General features: G+C 38.2%; 1 protein-coding gene across 2 annotated transcripts in view; it reads right to left on the bottom strand.

The window, feature by feature from the left end:
- Positions 1 to 4,853, bottom strand: part of ARID4A (AT-rich interaction domain 4A) — a 68,589-nt gene extending 63,736 nt beyond the window's left edge. Inside the window, exons 1-3 of one of the 2 annotated variants that reach the window (XM_049898057.1) lie at positions 4,760 to 4,853; positions 3,611 to 3,667; positions 1,737 to 1,847 (exon numbers count right to left, since the gene is read on the bottom strand). In XM_049898057.1, the coding sequence (XP_049754014.1) occupies positions 1,737 to 1,847; positions 3,611 to 3,616 (117 nt within the window). In that variant the 5' untranslated portion in view covers positions 3,617 to 3,667; positions 4,760 to 4,853. Of the gene's footprint in view, positions 1 to 1,736; positions 1,848 to 3,610; positions 3,668 to 3,774; positions 3,867 to 4,759 lie in introns of those variants that run through there. The other variant, XM_049898058.1, reaches the window with a different exon arrangement.
- Between the last annotated feature and the right edge of the window lie 16,414 nt (positions 4,854 to 21,267).

Raw genomic sequence — 21,267 nt, 5'->3', positions numbered from 1 at the left:
ATTATGGTAACAACAGTTTTACCTATGCTTTCTTAGCACCCACTGGTTACCTGTAGTATAATTCTTATTACATTGTCTTGTACTTATGTTTACTGTCTCATTAACTGAGCTTCTAGAGCACTGGAGCCACCCTTCATTACTATATCCCCAGCAGTTAGCAAGCTTCAATGCATATTATAAGCACCTATAATGTTTGCTGAATGAATGAAGAAACTATTGAAAACTTATAATCTGTAAGGATTATGTAAACGCTTAAAACTGCCTTTACTGCTCTTTACCGACAAGTCATAAAAGGTTCTGATTTGTCACCAAGTACATCAAAAAACAGTATCAAGCTCTACTGCCTATATGCAAGGAAAATAAAACCAGAACTCTTTTATCCTTTGTAAAGTACACCAGAATAATAACCATAGTATGTAATTCACTTACAAACAAATGCTCTTTTCTACTACAGCTCCTGCCAGATATACAGAGTAAGCAACCATAATAGAGCAATTACCCAAATAAGAAAATTCAAATTCTAGGTAATACATGTATTATAAGACCTCCTCCAACAATCGTAGTATTGATTTAAAATTAAAAAATGAATAAACATTAAGAAACACAATACTAACAAAAAGTTATAAGCTTCAAATAATCCCGAATACTTAGTAAACAAATCCTGTATAGCTAACATAGTAAAAAGGCTATATAAAAATGCTCTGTAAGAGTAAAAAGAAATCACAGGAAAAAAATGAATGCCATGTGACATCTTAACCCTGAAAGAAGTTTCATAAGCAGACCAAAGTTTAAACAGAAATTTTATACTAATCATAGATAAATCTATTTATCTACCACACAAATCACACTCCTCTAGTTCATTCACTCACTTGACAAATTCTGAATGCCCACTATGTACCAGGTACTGCTCTACTGGGCATACAGCAAGTCAGACATTTCCTCCTTTCACAGCACTTCTTTCCGGCAGGAAATCATCAAATGTGTTAAGTGGGAAAAGCAAACTGCAAAACTCCAAGTAATCCAGTAATAATAATAATAACTTTATGAGAGCCATGGTAAAAAATCTGGAGGACCAAGCCAAATCTATTGGGAGTGGTAGAAAGGAGGACTTTCATAAGCTATATTACATAGCTTCGTAGCGTTAAAAATGTTTATAATAAGCATTGCTTACTTCTATAAGTTACATAACAAAGATTACTTAATATATATTTATATATGAAAATTATCATAAATAAGCACAATAATGTTTACGATAATATTTCTGAGACATAAACTATGGATGTTATTCCTGTTCTTTTTCCATATTTCTGAATCTTTTACAGGGAGAATGTGTTAACTTTTCTCTAGTCATAGACTAGACTTGATTCATTTTTGACAATCTTTTGAAAACAATTTCCACTGTCTTGTTTTTCCTAACCACTGAAATCGTCTCTACCTAAACATCAAACAGGAGAAAACAAGACTATAAGTAAGTACACTGCCATGAATAGGGAAGATCTAAATACTAGGAAGTATGGGCAGGGTATTTTGGTAAAAACATTTTGAAATAATCTCTCATTTTGAGTTCTTTATTTCTCAAGTCATAATGTGCCTTTTCTAAAGTTCAGTACATAACAGTGCATTTACACAGTAATAATTCAATAAATAAAATATGTTGATTCGTAGTCTCCCCCTCCTCAACTCTCTTCAGTCCAGAGTTAATAAAACTGTTACATTAAAAAAAAAAAAAAGATTACCTTAACTTTTACCAGCCTCTTCACAGTCTTAATCTTTGCCTCACAGAAGGCACCTCGGTACTTGGCACTGACATCAGTTCCCACTGTCAGGTAGGCAGGCTCATCCGCCGCCTGATGAAAGGATCATAAAATTTAAAAATAAAAATAAAAATTTTTCCTACTTCAGCTTCAAGACTCGTTTAAAGGTTCTGTATTTAAAATGAAAGGAATGCTAAAATTATTTGCTTATTAATATCATTAATAATTAGAAAAATACCCTTAAAGCCAACATTTTATTAAATAGCTCTTTATACACTGGATGTCCTTATCTAATAGAAGATGTTTTATAGTTGTAATCACAAAGTATCAGTAAGAAAATACAATAATTTTTTATAGATATAAAATGGTTCAACAGTTCTACAATTTATATAAAATACAGAAAAACAATAAAAAAGAGGAAAACTATATTCATTTGACATTTCCCATAAAATTTTAAACCATTCATTTATGGTCTCCTCAAAATGTTGTCTTCAAATTAAAAGAAATATTGCTATTAAAATTAATACTAACAATATGCAATTAAAGGTTTATTAACATAGCTACATAAAGCCTGTACCTTAGATACAGTGTAACTATACATATAAGAAATGAAGACAACCATCCTGACAAGGAGATTATTATTCGGAAAATTTTTTGGTTGAAAGGGGCATATAAAAAGTTTAAGTCTAAATACAGCTAATGAACGCAGAGATGGGAACTGATGTCTCAAGACTGTAGCCCTACCTAGCTTACAGAACTGGTAATCCTGGTATAAAAAACGAGCTTCGCTAAGAAATGTCTAATGGCCATGATTAGAATGATACATTGAACGATGCAAGAAATTTTATTTTACCATTAATTTTGATCTTGACAATAATAAAATGATTGCTATCTCAATCTGTCATTTTGCCTATTTTTTCCTAAAGCTAAGTTCCAAATTCAACATTGCTGAGTGCAAAGGTAACAGTGTACACTTTAGAGACAGATTAAGTTTAAAAAATAAAAAAAGGCTTTTTATTTTTCCTAGTAACATTAAAGAAGGTTAGATGTGTCACTTAGTGCAAGAAGATAGGAAAGAAAAAGAAAGTTTTGGAAAATGCCACATACACGTTTCAGAGCTTAATACACTGAAACAGTAAACGAGTCGGGAATCTGGTACCTTTTAAAGGTAATGGATTTACAAAGAATGCAAAATGAAGAGGAATGCTTTCCACAAAAAAATACCCAAACTGAAACATTGAGTGCCACAGCGCTCCAGAATGTTAGGATACCTTCCCCTTTAAATATCATATGCTGATGTTTGCAAGATTAGTTGTCTTCCGAAGAATTTTTTTTTTTAGGTTGGATATATTTAAAAAAAAAATTTACTATGAAAATTGGAGTAAAACTATTATTAGTTTTAGTACAACTTAAATATTTTAGCCCGGAATTTCGCTATATCCCCAGAAGACATATACCCCTTACTCAATCCCCATATTCTTTCTCTTAGCAAATTGCATTGGCACAGAAGAAAAAAAATTTTCAAAAAATCCCCCAAAGCACCAAAGCAGGACAAAAGCTTTACTTCTGCGACGGTTGCTGCCAACACAGGAAGTGTTTAAAAATACTAGCCCAATGGACAATTGAAAGGTTGCACCAGCCTTTCCAAAGCGCTAACTGCTTCAGAAAGGGGCTGAACCGTCTGCATTTAGATACACTGATCATTTCTCAGCCATTCAACACGTCCTCATTTTCATTAAGTGCTGCTTAGTAATCAATTTTGAGAACCAAAAAAAATGACATTCCACGGCAGGAGCCTCACGACAGGCAGTGGCCAGGGACATCTCGAGATCCAGAGTAGCACTGATTCTACTTACCTTCATTTTTATTGGTGATCTGTGGGGTTCCAGCTCAACGAGCTATCTTCACTGTCGCTAGAATCATGGGGAGGGGAAAGACAGGCACAGAGTCAGCCAAAAGCGGGGAGCGACCCAGGGAAAGAAAGTAAACAAACGCCAGCGGGGAGGGGCAGAAGCCTCACCAGCAAAGGGATAAGATCCCCTCGGAGGGCGGCCAGGACGCAGGGGCAGAGGGGCAGCAAGAACCCTCGAGGCGCCAAAGGGCAGCCCGTTCCGCCCCGGAGTTCGTCAGCGGCCCACCGCGCCCCCGCCTCGCTCGCCACTTTGACTGGGAATGCTGAACTCGGAGCCCCGGGACGGGTCGCGCTGGAGAAGGGCAGTGCGCGTTTCGGGTTCCCACAGCCCACCAGACGGAAGGTCGCCGAGCCTTTTCTCAGCCGCCCCCCGGATACTCTCGACTTAGGCCCGCGACCCGCCTCCGCCGCTCGGGCCCCTCGGCCCGCCCCGGGCCCGCGGTGGAGGCAACGGAGTGTCACGGCGCCATTGCTCTCCTTCCTTCACTCTGCACCATGTCAGGAAACCGAAGCGCTTCTTCACCCCGAAGTGGCAGGGGCCGCGGCCTTCAGCCCGAAGCCCGGAGAGGTGAGAGGAGATACGCGAGGGGGAGGGGGCTCGGGGGGCGGAGAGGAGGAGGGGAGGTGGCCGGGACAGGGTGTGGGAGGGGAGGGGAGCCGCACAGCGGCAGCCACCGCCTCCTCCCCGCGCCCGCCTCAACTTTTTGTACAGCTCGAGAGAGGCACCAGCCCCCAGCCCCTCCGGTCCTGCCACGGACACTACGGGAGAGGACGCACCGTGGAGCTGGAGGCCGGCTCCCCGGAGCAACCCGCTCCTCACCGCGCGGAAGCAAACTTAGCGGCGCGGCCAGCCCCACAGCCATTTTCCCGGGGAACACGGGGAGGCGGTCGAGGAGGCGGCTGCAGCGGCAGTTCCTGCAGTTGCTGCCACTGCTCCACGACTTGCCCCTTCCCCTGTGCTCGCTGCGCCGCTTGCCTGGCACCCCCCTCCAACGCCTCCAAAGCTTCCAACTGCACCGGGACCCCGGGCAGGAGCACCAGCTGCTACTGCTTCCTCCATTCAGTATCCTTCGCTTCCCTTCTCCCCACCTACCGAGTGCGGGTGAAGTGCGCGCTGTCAGCTCCCCAGTGCTCTGCCCCCACTGGCCCCCCGCGGGCCCCGGTCCGGGCAGCACCTCTACCGGCCGCGGCAGCAGTTCCTGCGCCCGGTCCCCCACTCGCCCGATTTACTGCCACAATCCACCAAATAACAAGCTGTTGAGCAGACTCGCTCCTACACGAACTCCTATTGGCTGCTCATGACGCCGAAGAGCTTCGGATTGGAGCTCGCTAGCTGCCGTCCTCATTGGATGTAGCTCTGAAACTTCACGGATTGGTGCGAAAAACAGCAGGTAGGACATCGTCCACTTATGATTGGCCATCTTCGAAGGCCAGTGCTATTGGAAGGTAAGGTATTGAGTAAGCAAGTCCTGAGAAATGATTGGTAAAAACGACTCCGGATGTGCTTGACTGAGCACTGATTGGTGAATTGAGGGGTCAGGAAGAGCAGTTCGGCACGAGGATTGGCGCCGAAGTGTCCCATGGAAACAGAACCTGGAGCAGCGGCCAGGGGCTCGCAAGGGGGCGGGGCAGAGTCTTTCTAAGGCGCCTGCGCTAAGGCGGCTTCTCGGCGCCATTTTGTCTCGGCAGCGGTGGCCACAGCTCTATCGCATTTTATGTTTCTGGCGAGAAGGGATTGGAGCGTCTATCCGGTAGGTTCATTTTAGTGCGGGACCTATTTACCGTTCCCTCCAGGACACCACTCAGTGAATAGCGGAAGAGTCACGGACCCTTCAAAAAGGTCAGTTGGAGGCTATGGTAGCCTGCCTGACTGGGGAATGGCGCAGCTTTAGCGGCACCGGAAGTGGAGGGGCCACACGACAGCCATGGCAAAGTAAATTCTCTCTGCCTCGGGGCGGGGGGGGGGGGCGGTGGGAGGAAAGGGGGCGAGGCTTACTCGCCGCGCGACAGATGAAGAGGCGGAGGAGACGAGCGCGTCGCTTTCTGGGTGGTGATCTCAAGAGTTGGGAAGGTTTTCTTGAGTTTGCTATTGTCCCAGCAGTCCTTCCTCAGTTTAGAATAGACATATTCTCCAGCTGAGCGTCACTGGCTGTGGGGGCCACCTTAAGACGGGAAAGGAATGGTTCTTACTCAGACACATCCTACGTGGGGAGAGGGTTTTCCGCGTGCTCCTCGCGTGACAAAGCTGTGAGGAAACTGAGGAATGCTCTGGGTATCCAAATGCTGAGGAATTTGCTTGCCAGCACTGACGCTGCTTCTGTGACCTTGGACAAGTGGCTAAGCTACACTGCACAAGGCTCGAGCTACTTTTTGAAAGGAAACAGTAATGATTTTGTAGGGTCTTGAAATACATTCGGACCTCGCTGATAAGAATAGTTAAGGGCAGCTATTGGTATTCTTTTAGCAAACTCCTCTGTTGAGTGAAACAAAAACTTACAGATTTTAAGTGGTGGCATTAGAGTATTCATTAAGAAGTACTTTTAAAGACTCAGATAATAAAAAATGTGAGATATTTTCGATAATCCACGTGGACTGATTTTACTCAATAAGGGAATTTAAACCTGAACCTTTTTATTCATAGCAGTGATTTTTCAGAAGATTATTTATTACGTGAAATGTATGTCAGTATTTTCTGTTGAGTGACTGGCCACACTTACCTGGATACCAAAACCCAAACCAAACCCAGTGCTGTCGAGTGATTCTGACTCATAGCGATCCTAGAGGACCGAGTAGAACTGCCCCATAGAGTTTCCAAGATGCATATCTTATAATTATCCTCATAATACCAGTGTTTTAAACCCTATTGTTTTGTTGGTGGGGCTCAAGACTAAAAAATGGTTGAGTGACTTAATTTATTACTGTTTCTTTTTGGCAGTTGTGTTGAGGAAAGTATAGGACATCTCAATGACAAATATCCAGATATTACTGAGGTGAGTCCTGATACCTGTAAAAATTTTTAGAATTGGGGAGACCCACATGGAAAAGTTTTCTGTGAACCACTAGAGGAGAGCCATGAATGATAGTATGGAAGAATAGTAGTTGAAAGATATTTTGTTTGGCAGAGGGTTCATATGAGCTGCCTGATGTGATAGTTTAGGATGAAATTGAAAAATTAGGAAATTAGGTCAGCCTTATATGTTTCTTTACCCATTCAGGTAGTTCTCATCTCTGGATTTTTAAGTATTTAATATTTTTATCATGAAACACTGAACATTTTCATGATTTTTTTCTCCTGTGTAAAAACTTAGCATATGAAGACAATCTTGTCAGTAAGTATTTAGAAGTGATTTTCTTATTTTTTAAGGAAATGCTAAAGCAATATAATGCTTCTGAATTTCCCAGGGGGTAATCACCTATAATTCCACTGCCCAACTTTAAATTATTATCTAATATAAATAATGCAGGTGAGTAGGCTTTTGGAAATTATAAAAAGCCCAAGGAAGAAAACCATCTCTTATATTCTCTCTACCAAAAGGTAATCACGTTTTATGCTGTACTTATGGAGGGATTCTGGTTTGTTTTGTTTCACAGTCTGGTTGTGTATTTTGCCACTCATGTTTTTTCTCTTTATGGAAAACATTGGGCACATTGGAAATATTGTCCAACTGTATAGGCTAGATAATTTATAAAACCTGTCTTAATTTTACTGAAGAGCAGTAACGTGTCACTGAGCGTTCTTGTATATGTTTTGCAAAATATTTTACCTAATGATTGACATCACTGACTAAAATTTCTAGTCATCTAGATCTTCCTTCACATCCCTAATTATTTCTTTGGAATAAATTCCTAGAAGTGGAAATATAAGACCAAAGGGATTATACATTTAAGGCTTTTGATACTTGTATAATTGTCTATCAGAAAGCTTTTACTTCTGCTGCAATTATGTTTTTTATCCTGCTTCTTTTTACTGCTTTTTCCCCCAAGTTTCTATTTTTCTATTTTTGTTTTTTTAGAGAGTCAAAATTTAATAGAGCACAAGCAGAAATATAAAACATTATAGGTAGAAAAATAAATCCAGTACAAGTATCCCTGAGAATCATAAAGGTTGGCATTCTGTACAGCGTTGTGCTGACCACTTTTTACTTGAGGTTGTCGTTCAGATCTGCAGTCTGAAAGGATTTTGCAGTTTCTCGGTTTGTATTCCTTATTTTAAATATTTCTGTTTCTCATAATTAAAATTTGGTACCAGATCAGTTACTGTCGAGTTGATTCTGACACACGGCAATCTCAGGTGTGTCAGGAGCTTTCACTCCTGAATCTGTTTATTCATGACTCACCATCAAATGGAATTATTACAATCATGAAGTTACATGTAAATTTGAGAATTTTTTTTAGGCCTTAGGAGTGATTTTTTTTCCCCTCGTTTTTGGTTTTTAATTGAACTTTGGATGGTTTACAGAACAAACTAGCTTCTCATCAGTACACGTTATTTTATGTCATTGGTTAGGAATGTTTTTTGAACTGTTTTTTCTGTTAGGTGCTTCTGAAGTGGATCTTTAGGATAGTTGAACATTCGTACAGTGAAACATTTTGCTACAACAGAAGTGGTATTTGGAATATACTAAGAACAAACAGATTGCTCTTATGGTATGGTTAGTTGAGTTTAATTACTTTATGTTTCTGGGTACCCCTGTCTAAAGTTCCACATTCTTAGGTGGATTCCCTCAGCGCTTTTGTACCCTCATTGGACCATTTACACGCCTCTTCTGATCACACATTAATTGGAATCGTTTAACTCTTTCCCCCTTTGAGAGTGCTCCCAGAGGGCAGCAACTATTTTCATCGTTATGTTCCCTTACTTGTTAGGTGCTCTGTAAGTATTTCTTATCAGTCTATGCATATTTGTATGCAAAATATGTAAGATAAACTAGTATTTCTTTATAGAAATTTTCTTCTGAGAATTAACGATACTGCACAAGTGCTTTCGTAACCTTCAGATTTTCTTTTTTAACATTCCAAATACTTGATTTAATGCTGAATTGCGTTTCAACTGCTAATAAAATGTAGAACCCATTAAAAATGTATCAAAGTAGTAGTTACTTGAAATGTTTTGTAATTTCTCGATCCTTTTTTTTTTTAAAGGATTTTATGATATTTTATTGGGAAGTACTTGCACATGAATATTAACAGAACGGCTAGTTGTTGTTGGCTGCCGTCAAGTTGATTCTAACTCACGGCAACCCTATGTATGCGCATTAGACCTGCTCCGTAGGATTTTCGAGCCTGTGACCTTTTGGAAGCAGATTGTCAGGCTTGTCTCCCAAGGCACCTCACGTGGGTTCAAACTGCGAACCTTTTGGCTAGTAGTCAGGTGTCACCCAGGGACTCCTGAACAGTGAATTAGACCATGGTATAAATGAAAGAAAATAAAGTATGATAGAATTATTTTTATGTAACGTATTTGAATGAGCTGAAACTGAGAATATGTGTTCTTAAAGTTTCCTAATGATTTTACAGGTGATTTTAAATTTTTCCTACAAAATCAAAATTGTCATTTTTTAATAATGCTTCTATTATATAAACCTATTTTGAAATCAGACTCCAGAGTTCTGTGTTTTGCAGTGTGGACTGTAACATACTCTAAAAGAAGTCTTTGTCTTTTAGAACAAGCCTGGTTTTTGTGAAAAAATGAAGCTCGGATTTCCAGTTTTAAAGACTTAGATCTGCTATGCGTGTTGAAAATTCTGTTCCTGGTATGTAATCTTATTTAACTATCCCCGTGCTGTTATCATATATATGTAACTCTTGTGAAAAAGAATTTTTTTTCACTGTGCAGTTATTTCTGTAAACTTCAGTATATTGTTGAGAAGCCGAACTGATGACTATTGAATGTAGCTGCTTTTCTAATGATTTAGTTATATTTTGGGAAATTACATGATTGTAACCAAAGGAAACTTTGTGGCCAAATGGGTTTGATGTTTAAGATTTAATAATGGCTAATAAAGATCAATAGATTTGTCAAAGTACAGTACGGAGTCAGATCTAGAGATTTTTAAAAGACAAATTCCTGTAGAAGGCAGAACAAATCATCATCTTTAGTAGTGAAGGTTCTTTGAGGTTAGTGAGATGCGATCTAGAAAATTAGATGAAAAGAAGGCATTCGAATTGAATGGAAGATGGTGGGCAGAAATGGGATTGTGTAAGGCAACGTGGGTCCAGGACAGTGTAAGTCAGTTTGGAGATGATGATTGGCTGAAAATTAGGTTGAGAAGGTTGTGAGGCCAACCTGTCCACATTTACAGGGTTACCTGCAACATCAGAATCATTTGGGCTACTTGTTCTCTATACAGGTTTGGGAACCTCTAGAAGGCTTTGAAAGCTGGATTATGAGAAGAAATTGAAGATTTTCTGTTTTATTTTCAGACTTCACAAATAATAATGGAATTTTAAAAAACAAAAAAAATCACCTTTAACTCTGTAAAGTTCTTTTTTTCCTTACCTGTATGCATGTTCTTTTTTAAGTCTTAATTTTCTTTTTTTTGCTGTTCATTTAACATTGTAACAAGCATTCAATGTGACTGCATAGTCTGTGTCAGTCTATTTTATTCAGTTTCTAATCCTTCAGTACTGTGCTACAATTATCTATGTGCATAAGTATTTTCTATGATTTGGACTGTTTTCTTAGGATCAACTTAAGGGTCACTACATGAACTTTTTATGACTTAAAGCATTGCCATTTTGTTTTTGAAAAGGGTTACAATAATTTACACTGTCACCCGCACTGTGATTTTAGTTTGCCACACCCTCAGCAGCATCACATAGTCTGTTATCATTTTTAATAATTTAATAGGTACAAAAAAATGTTGACCTTCCCCCTTTGTCAACTAGTGAGATGGAACTTTTTTGCTGTGGTTTCACTAACTGATTTTTGTACGTTGTGTATTTTTTCTGTCCGGTTATTTATTAGAGTCTTAATGTTTTATTCTGTAATTGTTCTATTATATAATACTTAGTAGTAATTTGCTGTAGGTATTTTTCCATGTAGATTTCCTTTCAATTTTAGTTTTGTTGAGTTTTTTTTAATAGACACAGGGATATGATATACACAAGATTTATTATTGGAAAATTATTTGGTAACAGTGTCCAGTATGGCTAAAGGGGAGACAAGACGCTCTTGCATTGGTGTCAGCGTGAGGTGAAATTAGAGTAGGACCTGGAGGCAGGGGAAAGAATAGGTCAGCAAGAAAAGAAAAAAAAAAAAGAGCTAACTAGATTTGATGGATCTCTGACTGAATTTAGGGATAAAGAAGACAAAAAAAAAAAAAATACTGTTAAGATTTTCAGAATAGGGAACAGACAGTACCATTAGCTGGTTTGGAAAGTCAGGAGAGACCACGGGTTGGTGAGGAAGATAAAATTGGTTTTAAACATGGAAGCTAGAGTTTTAAATCTCCAGTAGTAAGCTTCTGTTCTGCTTTTCTCAAATTATTTATGGGGCCTCTAACTGGGGGCAGGATATTATGCTCTACCTTATATTGTTTTCATATTTTGTTTTAATTCCATTCTTAGATGCTTTTATCAGAGCTTTTTTATTTCCGATTTTTAAAGTACAACTTTTATTAAGAAAAGTTAAAGTGGATTAATAAATTGTACAGAAAAGCCAGATGATTCTCAAACTAAATTAAGGAGAGGTTAGTTTTTCAATATTGAGAAAATACTGTAGTTTTAAGAGAGCATCTTACAAAACATATGCATGTTTTAAAACTGTTAAAACTTGCGGGGTGAAATATATTCCCTCTTCTTGAGTGGACTACTTTTTATGTGTTTAGTTTTTGTTGGATTTTAGAAGAATATAAAGAGTAACAGATGTATGTTTGTGGGCCGTAAATGTTTTAGCTAGGATACTTTAATATCTGAAATCTAAGTAAAGCTGTTATCTTGTTTTTCAAAATCACTTTATTTCAATAGATAGTATTCAGTTTAAGGAAGGACTTTAAGAATTAAGAAATGTCAAAACATGGAATAGGCTAACTTTAGTGTGTTTTTCACAAAGAGCTTAGTTTCAGCCGTTAATTTCCTGTGGTCCCTCACCCACCCCCGCCCCATTTTCCCTAAGGCATTAAAATTGTTTTGTTTTCTACTGTTTAGCAAGGAAAAAGTTCTGATTTTGTTTCAGAAAAAAGCAGATCTTTTAAACGATCAGTTAGGTGTTGTTTTAGTCATCTAGTGTTGACATAACAGAAATACCACAAGTGGGTGGCTTTAATAAAGAGAAGTTTATTCTCTCACAGTCCAGTAGGCTAGAAGTCCGAATCAGGGCATCGGCTCCAGGGGAAGGCTTTCTCTCTCTGTCAGCTCTGATGCATCTGTCTTCCCTTGGTCTGGGAGCACCTCAGTGTGTGAAGCTCAGGTCCAAAGGACACACTCTGTTCCCAGCACTGCTTTCTTCGTGGTATGAGATCCCCATGTCTCTCTGCTTGCTTCTTTCTTTTATATCTCAAAAGAGATTGGCTTAAGGCACTATCTAAACTTGTAAACCTCGTCAGTATAACTGCCACTAATTCATTTTATTATAGTGATAGGATTTACAACACATAGGGAAATCACATCAGAAGATAAAATGGTAGACAATCATCCAATCATATGAGGGAATCATGAGCTAGACAAGTTGACAGATATTTCGGCGGGGGGGGGCACAGTTCAATCCATGACAGGTGTCAATCATAGTATTAAATGTTTTTAATCTGTTTTTGTAAACAGCCGTTTTGGGAAGTCACTGGATGGTGCAAACAGTCAAGTGCACGTTATTGTTGTCGGTTAGGAGCCATTGACTCGATTCGGACTCATAGTGAGCCTATAGGACAGAGTAGCACTGCCCTATAGGGTTTTCTAGACTGTAATCTTTATGGGAGTAGATCACCAGGTCTTTTTCTCCCTTAGAGCAGCTAGTGGGTTCAAACTGCTGACCATTTCGGTTAGCAAGTGAGCACTTAACCATTGTGCCACCAGGGCTTCTGAAAGCACTTGACTACTAGCCAAAAGGTTGGCGTTTGAACTCACCCAGAGGCACAGCTCTGGCACTCTGTTTCTGAAAGGTCACAGGCTTGCCAACTCTGTGGAGCAGTTCTACTCTGCCCATGTGGTGTTGCCATAAGCCAGAATTGACTCAACGACCACAAATGACCACTACCCTTTTGGAGTCTTCCTTTTGGGATAGCACATTAACTTAGAAAATTTGAGCTACTTTGTTACGTATATCTGTCTTTGGATCTCATTTAAATAGTAAGGTATTAAAAAGTTTTCCCATCATAAAGCTACCTTTGAGTTGGTATGTAACCTGTTTACAGATTGAGGAAAAAAGTAAATCAGTATGTTCAGAAGCATAACATTTAGATTCGTTTTCAGCATTCTGAGTTTTTAATGAATTTGTAGTTTTATGTGTTGATTATTAAGCCCTTGCCCTTTATATCTTACATTTTTCAAGTGTTCTGAAGTTACTTGAGCTACATAGAAGATTTAGGTCTTCCTCATGTCCCTGTAAGAATGATAACTTTAAAAATCACTCAATGGTAGCAAAGAAGGTGGTTCTTGCTTTAGAGTGTATGTGTGGCCAGAGTTGTGTGTGTGGTTTTTTTTTAGGGGGATGTATTAAGAGCAAATACATCTGCTGCATCTGTAAAATGGGAATAATATTAGAAGCAGCCTGACAAAGCTGGTATGAGTATTGAATGAGTTAGTACATGTGAAGTTCTTAGAATGATGCCAAGTATTTAGGAAGTACTCAGATGTTAGGTGGTGGTGTTAGTATGTATATTACTAGCGTTTGTCATCCCAAGAGAGTTTTAAAAGGATCCATCATTACCATATTTTATACAAAAGTATTGAGACTCTCCTGCTAGCATTCAAGACCCCTCTGAAGCTCTTGTCAATTTCTTTCCAACCTTATTTCCTACGTTTTCCCTTTAAGTATCATATACTGCAGTCATACTAAACTGTCATGGCTTCCCTGTACAGTCCTGTTTTTTTTGTTGTTGTTTGTTTTTTTCAATTCTTTGCCTTTATTCATACTGTTTCCACCATCTGGAATATTTATCTTTCTCCACATTTACAAATGTTATCTTTTAAGGGACACTTGGTTTCATAGCTCTACAACTATAGGTAATCTCTTCTTACGGATTTCATGTATTTTCTCTTAAATGACTCGTATCATTTTCTATATTTCATTTCCACTTTTTATTATATTTCTTTCACTTGATTATGAGATCCTTACAGGCAGAGAACTATACCTTATTCACTTTCCTAGCTTTAGAATCTGTCACAGCCTTAGCACATAGTAGGCACTCAACTGTGGAATGAAGGTTTATAAGAAATAACAACAAGCTGAAAGGTGAAGTTTAATGGTCAGATACACAGTGGTGAAAATGTATTTTGTTGGTGTTTGAACATGCCAAAACATCTTGATCAGTCACTTAAAATGATACCACTTGAGATTTTAGGAATTGGGTCAGGTTCAAGAGCATGTAGGGGGTAGAACATTATGTAGATTATCAGGAATCTTCATTACAATGTTTTGTTGCTATTTTTAAAAAGATGACATGTCTAGTTGCCATAAAAAAAAAAAACCCATTGCTGTTGAGTCAATTCCAACTCATAGTGACCCTATAGGACACAGTAGAACTGCCCCATAGGGTTTTCCAAGGAGTGGCGGGTGGATTCAAGCTGCTAACTTTTTGGTTAGCAGCCAAGCTCTTAACCACTATGGATTTTTCACAGATCTTACCACAGATCTAACTTATCACCAGTGGTACAAATTTGTTAAAAGTGTAGCCAGCATTAAGGGTATATCTGTTACCAATAAAAGCATATACAGGCCACCTGGCCAAATCAGTTACTGAACCCATAATCTTACCTACAGGTAAATTTTTCATATCATAATTCCATAGTACCTCGTCGCTATGAGTCAGAATCGACTTGACGGCACTGGGTTTTTTGGGGTTCTAGGAATGAAATTAGGGGTGGCCTAATGAGATATTTCACGAAGACTCTTTTGATCCTTGGTTCCTGTGATATTGATGGGGTATTCACCTCAAGATTTAAAAGAAATGGGAAGATAAGTTATAATGTTAGGCTCATAGTAGGCATACGCTGAAGCAGCATCTGTGTACTTGAAGATCAGAAATTCTCAAATTTTTACAATACCTTAAAGGGACGCTGGGTTGACTAAGCATCCTAATATAGAAACACTGAATTTGAAAACCAGATGTTACATGTTCTAATCGTAACCCAGTTACTCATGGGCTGGCTGACTTGGGGTATATCACTCTGCATGAGTTTTGCTTTTAGAGAATGAGAGGCATGGGTTGGAGGTAGAAATATTTACAGCTCTTCATGTTTTAGGGCTCCAAATCCAGTACCATATTTTTCAAGTAAGAGTTCCTAAGCGTATTTCTAATACCCACCTGTACCTTAAAGGTTACCTATTATTTTACTACTCCTGAGAATCACAGGAAACCCTTGTGGTGTAGGGGTTGAGACCTGTGGTTGCTAATCAAAAGGTTGACAGTTTGGATCCACCAGGCGCTCCTTGGAAACTGGGGGGCAGTTCTGCTCTGTCCTGTGGGGTAACTATGAGTCAGAATCAACTCGATGGCAGCAGGTTTGGTTTTTTTGTTTTGGAGAACCAGAAGTACTAGACCCCGATTGACTCAGTAAATTTTAGCACTTAGGGAAATTGCTGATATTCCTATCCCAAAGGATCAAATTCATTGGCTAGTAAAACAGGTAGGTACTTCAGGTAATAGCTAAGCAAGACCACTGGTTAACTTTGTTATACTGAGGTCCATTTTATGTATGTGTTTCTACACCCACGCATATAACAAACAAAAGTACAATGTATTTCAATATTTTCTATTCTAGTTCACATTAAAAAAAAAAAAAAATCTGGTGACAGGATCAATATCATGACTTATATTAGAAACTTTATGAGGCAGTTGTACTCTGTACTGTAGGGTCACTGCCAGTTGGAATTTGACTCAGTGGCAGTGGGTTTGGCTATATACCCTTAAATATGATAGCTTAAAAAGTTAAAGACAAATTGTTACCTAAAAATGCTTTATAGGTAAGAGCAGCATTGGGGAAGGGGAAAAAGAAATCATACGAGTGGGATTTGTTTTCTTATTTCCTTTGCTGGCTTGTGATAGGGTTTGATGGGTTGAGCCTACCAATCCTAAAACTGGTGATAAATTACACTTTAAGTATAATTTACTTTAGGGTTACCTTAAATTGTATGGTAAGCAAAAAAAAAAAAATTTCCCAAGTAGTTCTCTCAAACTGAACCAGAATTTTACTTTCTTAAAACCTTTGTTTCTTAATCTTTCTATCACGAATTGTAAAACTTCTTCCAGCATTCATATAATTTTGGGTGGCTGATATCTTGATCAGGGAGCCCTGGTGTGACTGTGCTTAAAACAGTCGACTGCTAACCGAAAGGTCAGCAGTTCAAAACCACCAGCAGCTCCATGGGAGCTTCTGTAGAGATTTACAGCCTTGGGAGCCCTTTGGGGTCACTATAAGTTGAAATCGAATTGACAGCAGTGGTTTTTTTTTTTTTTTTTGGCGGGGGGGCGGGTTATATCTTGGTCAGACGGGTTTTTATATGAAGGAACATAGCAAAAAGAAAAGCTGTCTTCCTATTTCTTACTCTTCTATATATCATGTGATACTGAGTTTAAGGCCTTAAAATTGCCAAGACAACCTTGGTAATCAAAGCACTTTGGCTGTCTTCCTTTCAAATTTGTAGTTCTTCAATTTATTACACAGTCACGAAGAACTAGTCTGTTACCAGTAAATACGTAAGCCGCAGAACTTGCTTCTCTATGCTGCTGTGTACTTCCTGTTTTGTCAGATTTCCATTTAGGGAAGAAGAATGGTTTTAGAAATAGGCTAGCTTAGGATTTATGTTTAAAGCTTCTCCTGAAATGTAGTGTGGAATTGGTCCAAACATCTAGAGGGACAAAAAGGCATGTCATGTCTACACATGAAGTCATTTGTCAGAATGTTCTATGTGGCTTCCTATCGTGAAAGAGAGGAGCACCAGGAAGGAAGGGAAACTTTTGGCTGTCAAAAATATTTAGTGTATGACTTGCCAACTTTGTAGCTTGCCTTTATTTGTGAATGAGTCATTATGTTTATTGCCTATGAAGGAAGGATCTATGTAGTCTTGTCCTGTAGAAATACGTAAGAACTGCATTTGGCCACATTTGCTTCATTTTCAGTAGGAACAAGTGAAAGGTCAAATGGTGATCAGAAAATGGGCTACGTTGTAAATGTCAATCTTTGAGAAAAAATGTTGCAGCAAAACAATTTTAAGAATTTTTTTGCAACTAATACATAGTAATTTAGAACATTGAAAGCTATAATGATGAATTATATCACTTGATCCTGTGAGATGAACTAGTTAGCTGTCAGTAGACTATAATTTCCATGTAAACCTGAATGGCCATAATGCTGATAAAAGAATCTTATGTTAACCTTCTTGTGTAGTAGAGGGAACCAAGCCCTTCTGTGAAATTTTCTTTGACCAAATTGACCTGGCCTGTCTTAAGTCAGCTATTATTCTCTTTCTTGACCTGTGTGTAAAATATGAAAGATACCTTATCCCTGGCTATTAATGAACAGCTATGCAATTAATTCCTCATTGTCTCCCTGGCTTTTTGTCCACCTTCATGTTGGTAATAGAATCTAAGATTTCTATGTTCTCCTCTTTTGCATCAGCTAATACGGAATTGTAAGATGTTTGAAGTCATCTGCTGTGAAGTTTCTTCTAGATACTTCCTTTTTTCTCATCTAGATAGGTAATTCTACTTCTGAGACATGTATTTCTTACAAAATGAAGTGACAAAGTTTTCCCAAATACCATACCTTTCATTCCCTACTAGCAGCTTCATCTCCCATTTTGCCTTATGACAGAAGTCTTAAAACTCTGTAAGTAGTAACTTTTTAATAACATGTCCAAATCAGTGATTCTTAAATTTTAGTATGTTCATAAGAATTACATCAGGCGCTTATTAAAAATACAAATTCCTGGGCCCTACTTGAGACCTAATGAATTCAAATCTATGAAGAATTCTTATGCAGATGGTCTTTGAACTTCAGTTTGAAGACATGTACCACATGCATTCCCACTCACCTAAATTCTGCCATTCATACTTTTATAGATTAGTCTCTTTATTTCAATTTCTGGCATCTCAGATGCTTTTCTGTACTAATTTGGCATCTTGGAAGCTAATTATTGGCATCTTTAGTTTTTTTCCTGAATTTACTTGTAGCACAACAAAGTAGAATTTTAGAAAAATTTACTTAAAGAAGGAGTTGAATTGATTTATTTTTAAATAATAATGTTAAAAGTCCTGTTCATTCACTTTTCTGCCAGTCCACTACACTTCTCTGAGCTTCAATTTCCTCATCCATCTGTAAGAATGAATTGTAGTACTGGTACCATGATCACTCCTGGTTGCTGCTGACTCTCAGATCAGATTTTTGCTACTCCTTATTTAAATGAATTTTCCTAAAATTCCACTCTGTGGTGCTACACAATAAAAATAAAATGTTTTACTTTTTGTAGATAACAAATCTGAACACAGCCTGTCATTGAAAGCTTTTCACTGGTTTCCTTCTCAGTCCTTCTATTTATACCCCAGAGGGTCTGCTCCCTGCACAATAACCATTTTTGTCACATTTATGACCTTTTTGCATTATAAATTCAAATCATGCACTTCAAAGTAAGGAACCTTACTCTGCAGTGCTTGTTATAAACCATGTTATACCAGTATTTACTTTTTTTTTTAAGAGCTGTTATGTACGGACTGGAAGGATACACATTAAATGTATACACAACATGGCGATTACCTCTGAGGGAATGAGATAGTCAAAAAGAAACAGTGGTTTTATTTGTAATGTTCTAATATTTTAATATATGAGGGAGAATAAATACATAGGTACATATGCACATGCCAACAAAATATTTTTACGTCTTAGTTATTCTGGATTGTGGGAATATGTTTCTGTTTGTGGTTTTATATGTATCTTTTTTTTTTTTAATTTGCCATAGTTTAAAGTGGGGGAAATATCATTTAGTGGTTTTATGTGTATAAGGTTTAGTTTTCAAAGTAGTTTGTAAACTAAAGGTGCAGGGGTCATAGTTTGTATTTTTTTCTGAAAATTCCTATAGTCAGTTATGTTGAACCAAAGACTGGGGGTATATTTTTAGATTAAAATTAAATGTTCCTTTACTCAAAGTGTAGAATAGTGTTAATAGTTTAAAGAATAGGCTTTTCCATTGTCTTTGGAACAATGTACTCAGAAGAAAAGGATCCTAATTAACACACATGGTAGTATGGTAGAGACCCAATTCAGAAAGAATAATACCTCATATTTGAGTATTTTCTGTATAGTTTTACCTTTTCCAAAATGTCATATAATTGAAATCATACAAAGTGTAGACAAAATTTTCATTTTTCCTAGGTAAACACCTAGTAGTAGGATTCCAGGCCAGATGTTAAGTGTCTAACTTTTATAAGAAACTACCAAACTTTTTCCCGAAGTAGTTGCGTGTACCATTTTGCATTCCCATCTGCAATGAGGAAACCCTGGTGGCGTGGTTAAGTGCTACGGCTGCTAACCAAGAGGTTGGCAGTTCATACCCACAAGGCGCTCCTTGGAAACTCTATGGGGCAGTTCTACTCTGTCCAGTAGGGCCGCTATGAGTTGGAATCAACTCAATGGCACTGGGTTTGGGTTTTACTTTACTTGGGTGTCTTGTTCTAAAACAGTGTTTTTTTTGTTTTGTTTTTTTACCTGCAATGAGAGTTTCTGCTGTACATTAAAACTTTTTTCATACTGGGATTTCTTCTGGATTCTTATCAGTATTCTGGTAACTGGATGCTCTTACAAAATGAGAGAAAGAGAGTATTAATTTGTACTTATCCTATGAAATGAGTATTTTTTCAATCATTGAAAATATGTTGATGACCCTAAGACTTGATTTTCTCTTTTTTAGGTCTCGTTACGAATCATAAATAAAAGCAAACGGACAGTCTCTTCAGATAAGTGTATTTGTAATCTAAATATATTTTATTTGAAATCTCTAAACTGAAACTTTGTTCTTCTAAAACTTTTTTTTTTTTTTAGGTATCAGTATTAAGGTTTAAACACTAATAAGGTATTCAGTCTTTTCTTAAAATAAAATTTATAGTCACAAAGTAAAATGCAGTTGCTTTTTTTACCATCTTACTGATAGAATGTTAAATAGGATATTCATTATCATTTCATTTCTGAGGGTAATCAGATCTCACAGTAGTTACAAAGTGCCCTTAAATTGAACCTAGATTAATCCTGTGTATAGTATGAAAATCAGTTTTTTCATAATAGCTTAAAAACTAGGTATAGCTGCTTAGTTTTATCTGATGTTATTACATCTATAGTGGGTTACAAGTAGTTTAGCTGCTTAAAGTTAGGTTTAAAACAGAGCTTTGAACCAATTTGAACCAATTCAGTTACGGCCGACAACTGTGAAACAGGATCAGACCCTAAGTTTTACAATTTGGCATGGTACCTGGAATGAGAAAAATTAACAGGTTGAGGTTCTGGAATGAGACTCAGAAGAGGCAGAGTGAGCCGTTTCAGTAGCCTGATATGTGAGATTGGATTGTTGGCAGGGCTGTAGAAGAGCAACACACTTTCCAAGTGGTGTGGTCAGCAGCCGTCCTTAGGTGGGGTGCCATCATCTTTGAGCTGGACAGTGCTGCTCTGGACTGTGCTCAGAATCCAAGGGCAAGGGATTTATTTGGTTGCTATGCAATGCATACACTGCCCTTGTTCCCTAAGAGGGAGATTAAGTTTCTAGCAGGACTTCAACCCATAATTTTTCCTGTTCTGGTCATCTTTCTGGTTTACCAAAACCCATTGCCATTGAGTTGATTCTGACTCATAGTGTCCCTATAGGACAAAGTAGAACTGACCCATAGGATTTCCATAGGCTGGTGGATTCAAACTGCCAGCCTTTCAATTAGCAGCTGTTAACCACTATGTCACCAGGGCTCCATCCATTTTACAGTACCTTAAAATTTCGGGTGTTTCAGTGATGCTTCCTTGGCCCTGGTTTAAAAAGGGTTGTTTAGGAATACATGCACTCACAGCCCAGTAAGAATAGAAGATTAATGTGCCATTCATAGTTTGGAAAAGTTTAAGAAAAGCCACAGATTGGCTTATTATCTGAGTAAAATATGAGTTGTAAAATGTAGCAGATAATTTCACATAAAAAAAAGCCATAATAAAATACTGCTTTTGAGTTGTTTGTGTAGTAGTTAGCTATTTAAGTATAATGATTTGCTGTCTAAAGTACACAAATGCTCAAAGTCCACCAATACCCTGCAACTAAACGACTAAATTGTCCTCCCAGGAAAGCATAGCAGTTGAATGGTGCAGCACTGGCATGAGCCTGATAAAGTGGTTAAACACTCATCAGCTGCAAACTGGAAGGTCAGCAGTTCAAACCCACCAGCTGCTCTGCAGGAGAAAAATGTGGCAGTCTGCTTCCATAAA

This window comes from Elephas maximus, chromosome 10 (assembly GCF_024166365.1).
Source record: "Elephas maximus indicus isolate mEleMax1 chromosome 10, mEleMax1 primary haplotype, whole genome shotgun sequence".
In the NCBI taxonomy this organism is placed as follows: domain Eukaryota; kingdom Metazoa; phylum Chordata; class Mammalia; order Proboscidea; family Elephantidae; genus Elephas; species Elephas maximus.
The sequence above is the reverse complement of the archived record's forward strand: the minus strand, read 5'-3'. Positions and strand labels throughout refer to the sequence as shown.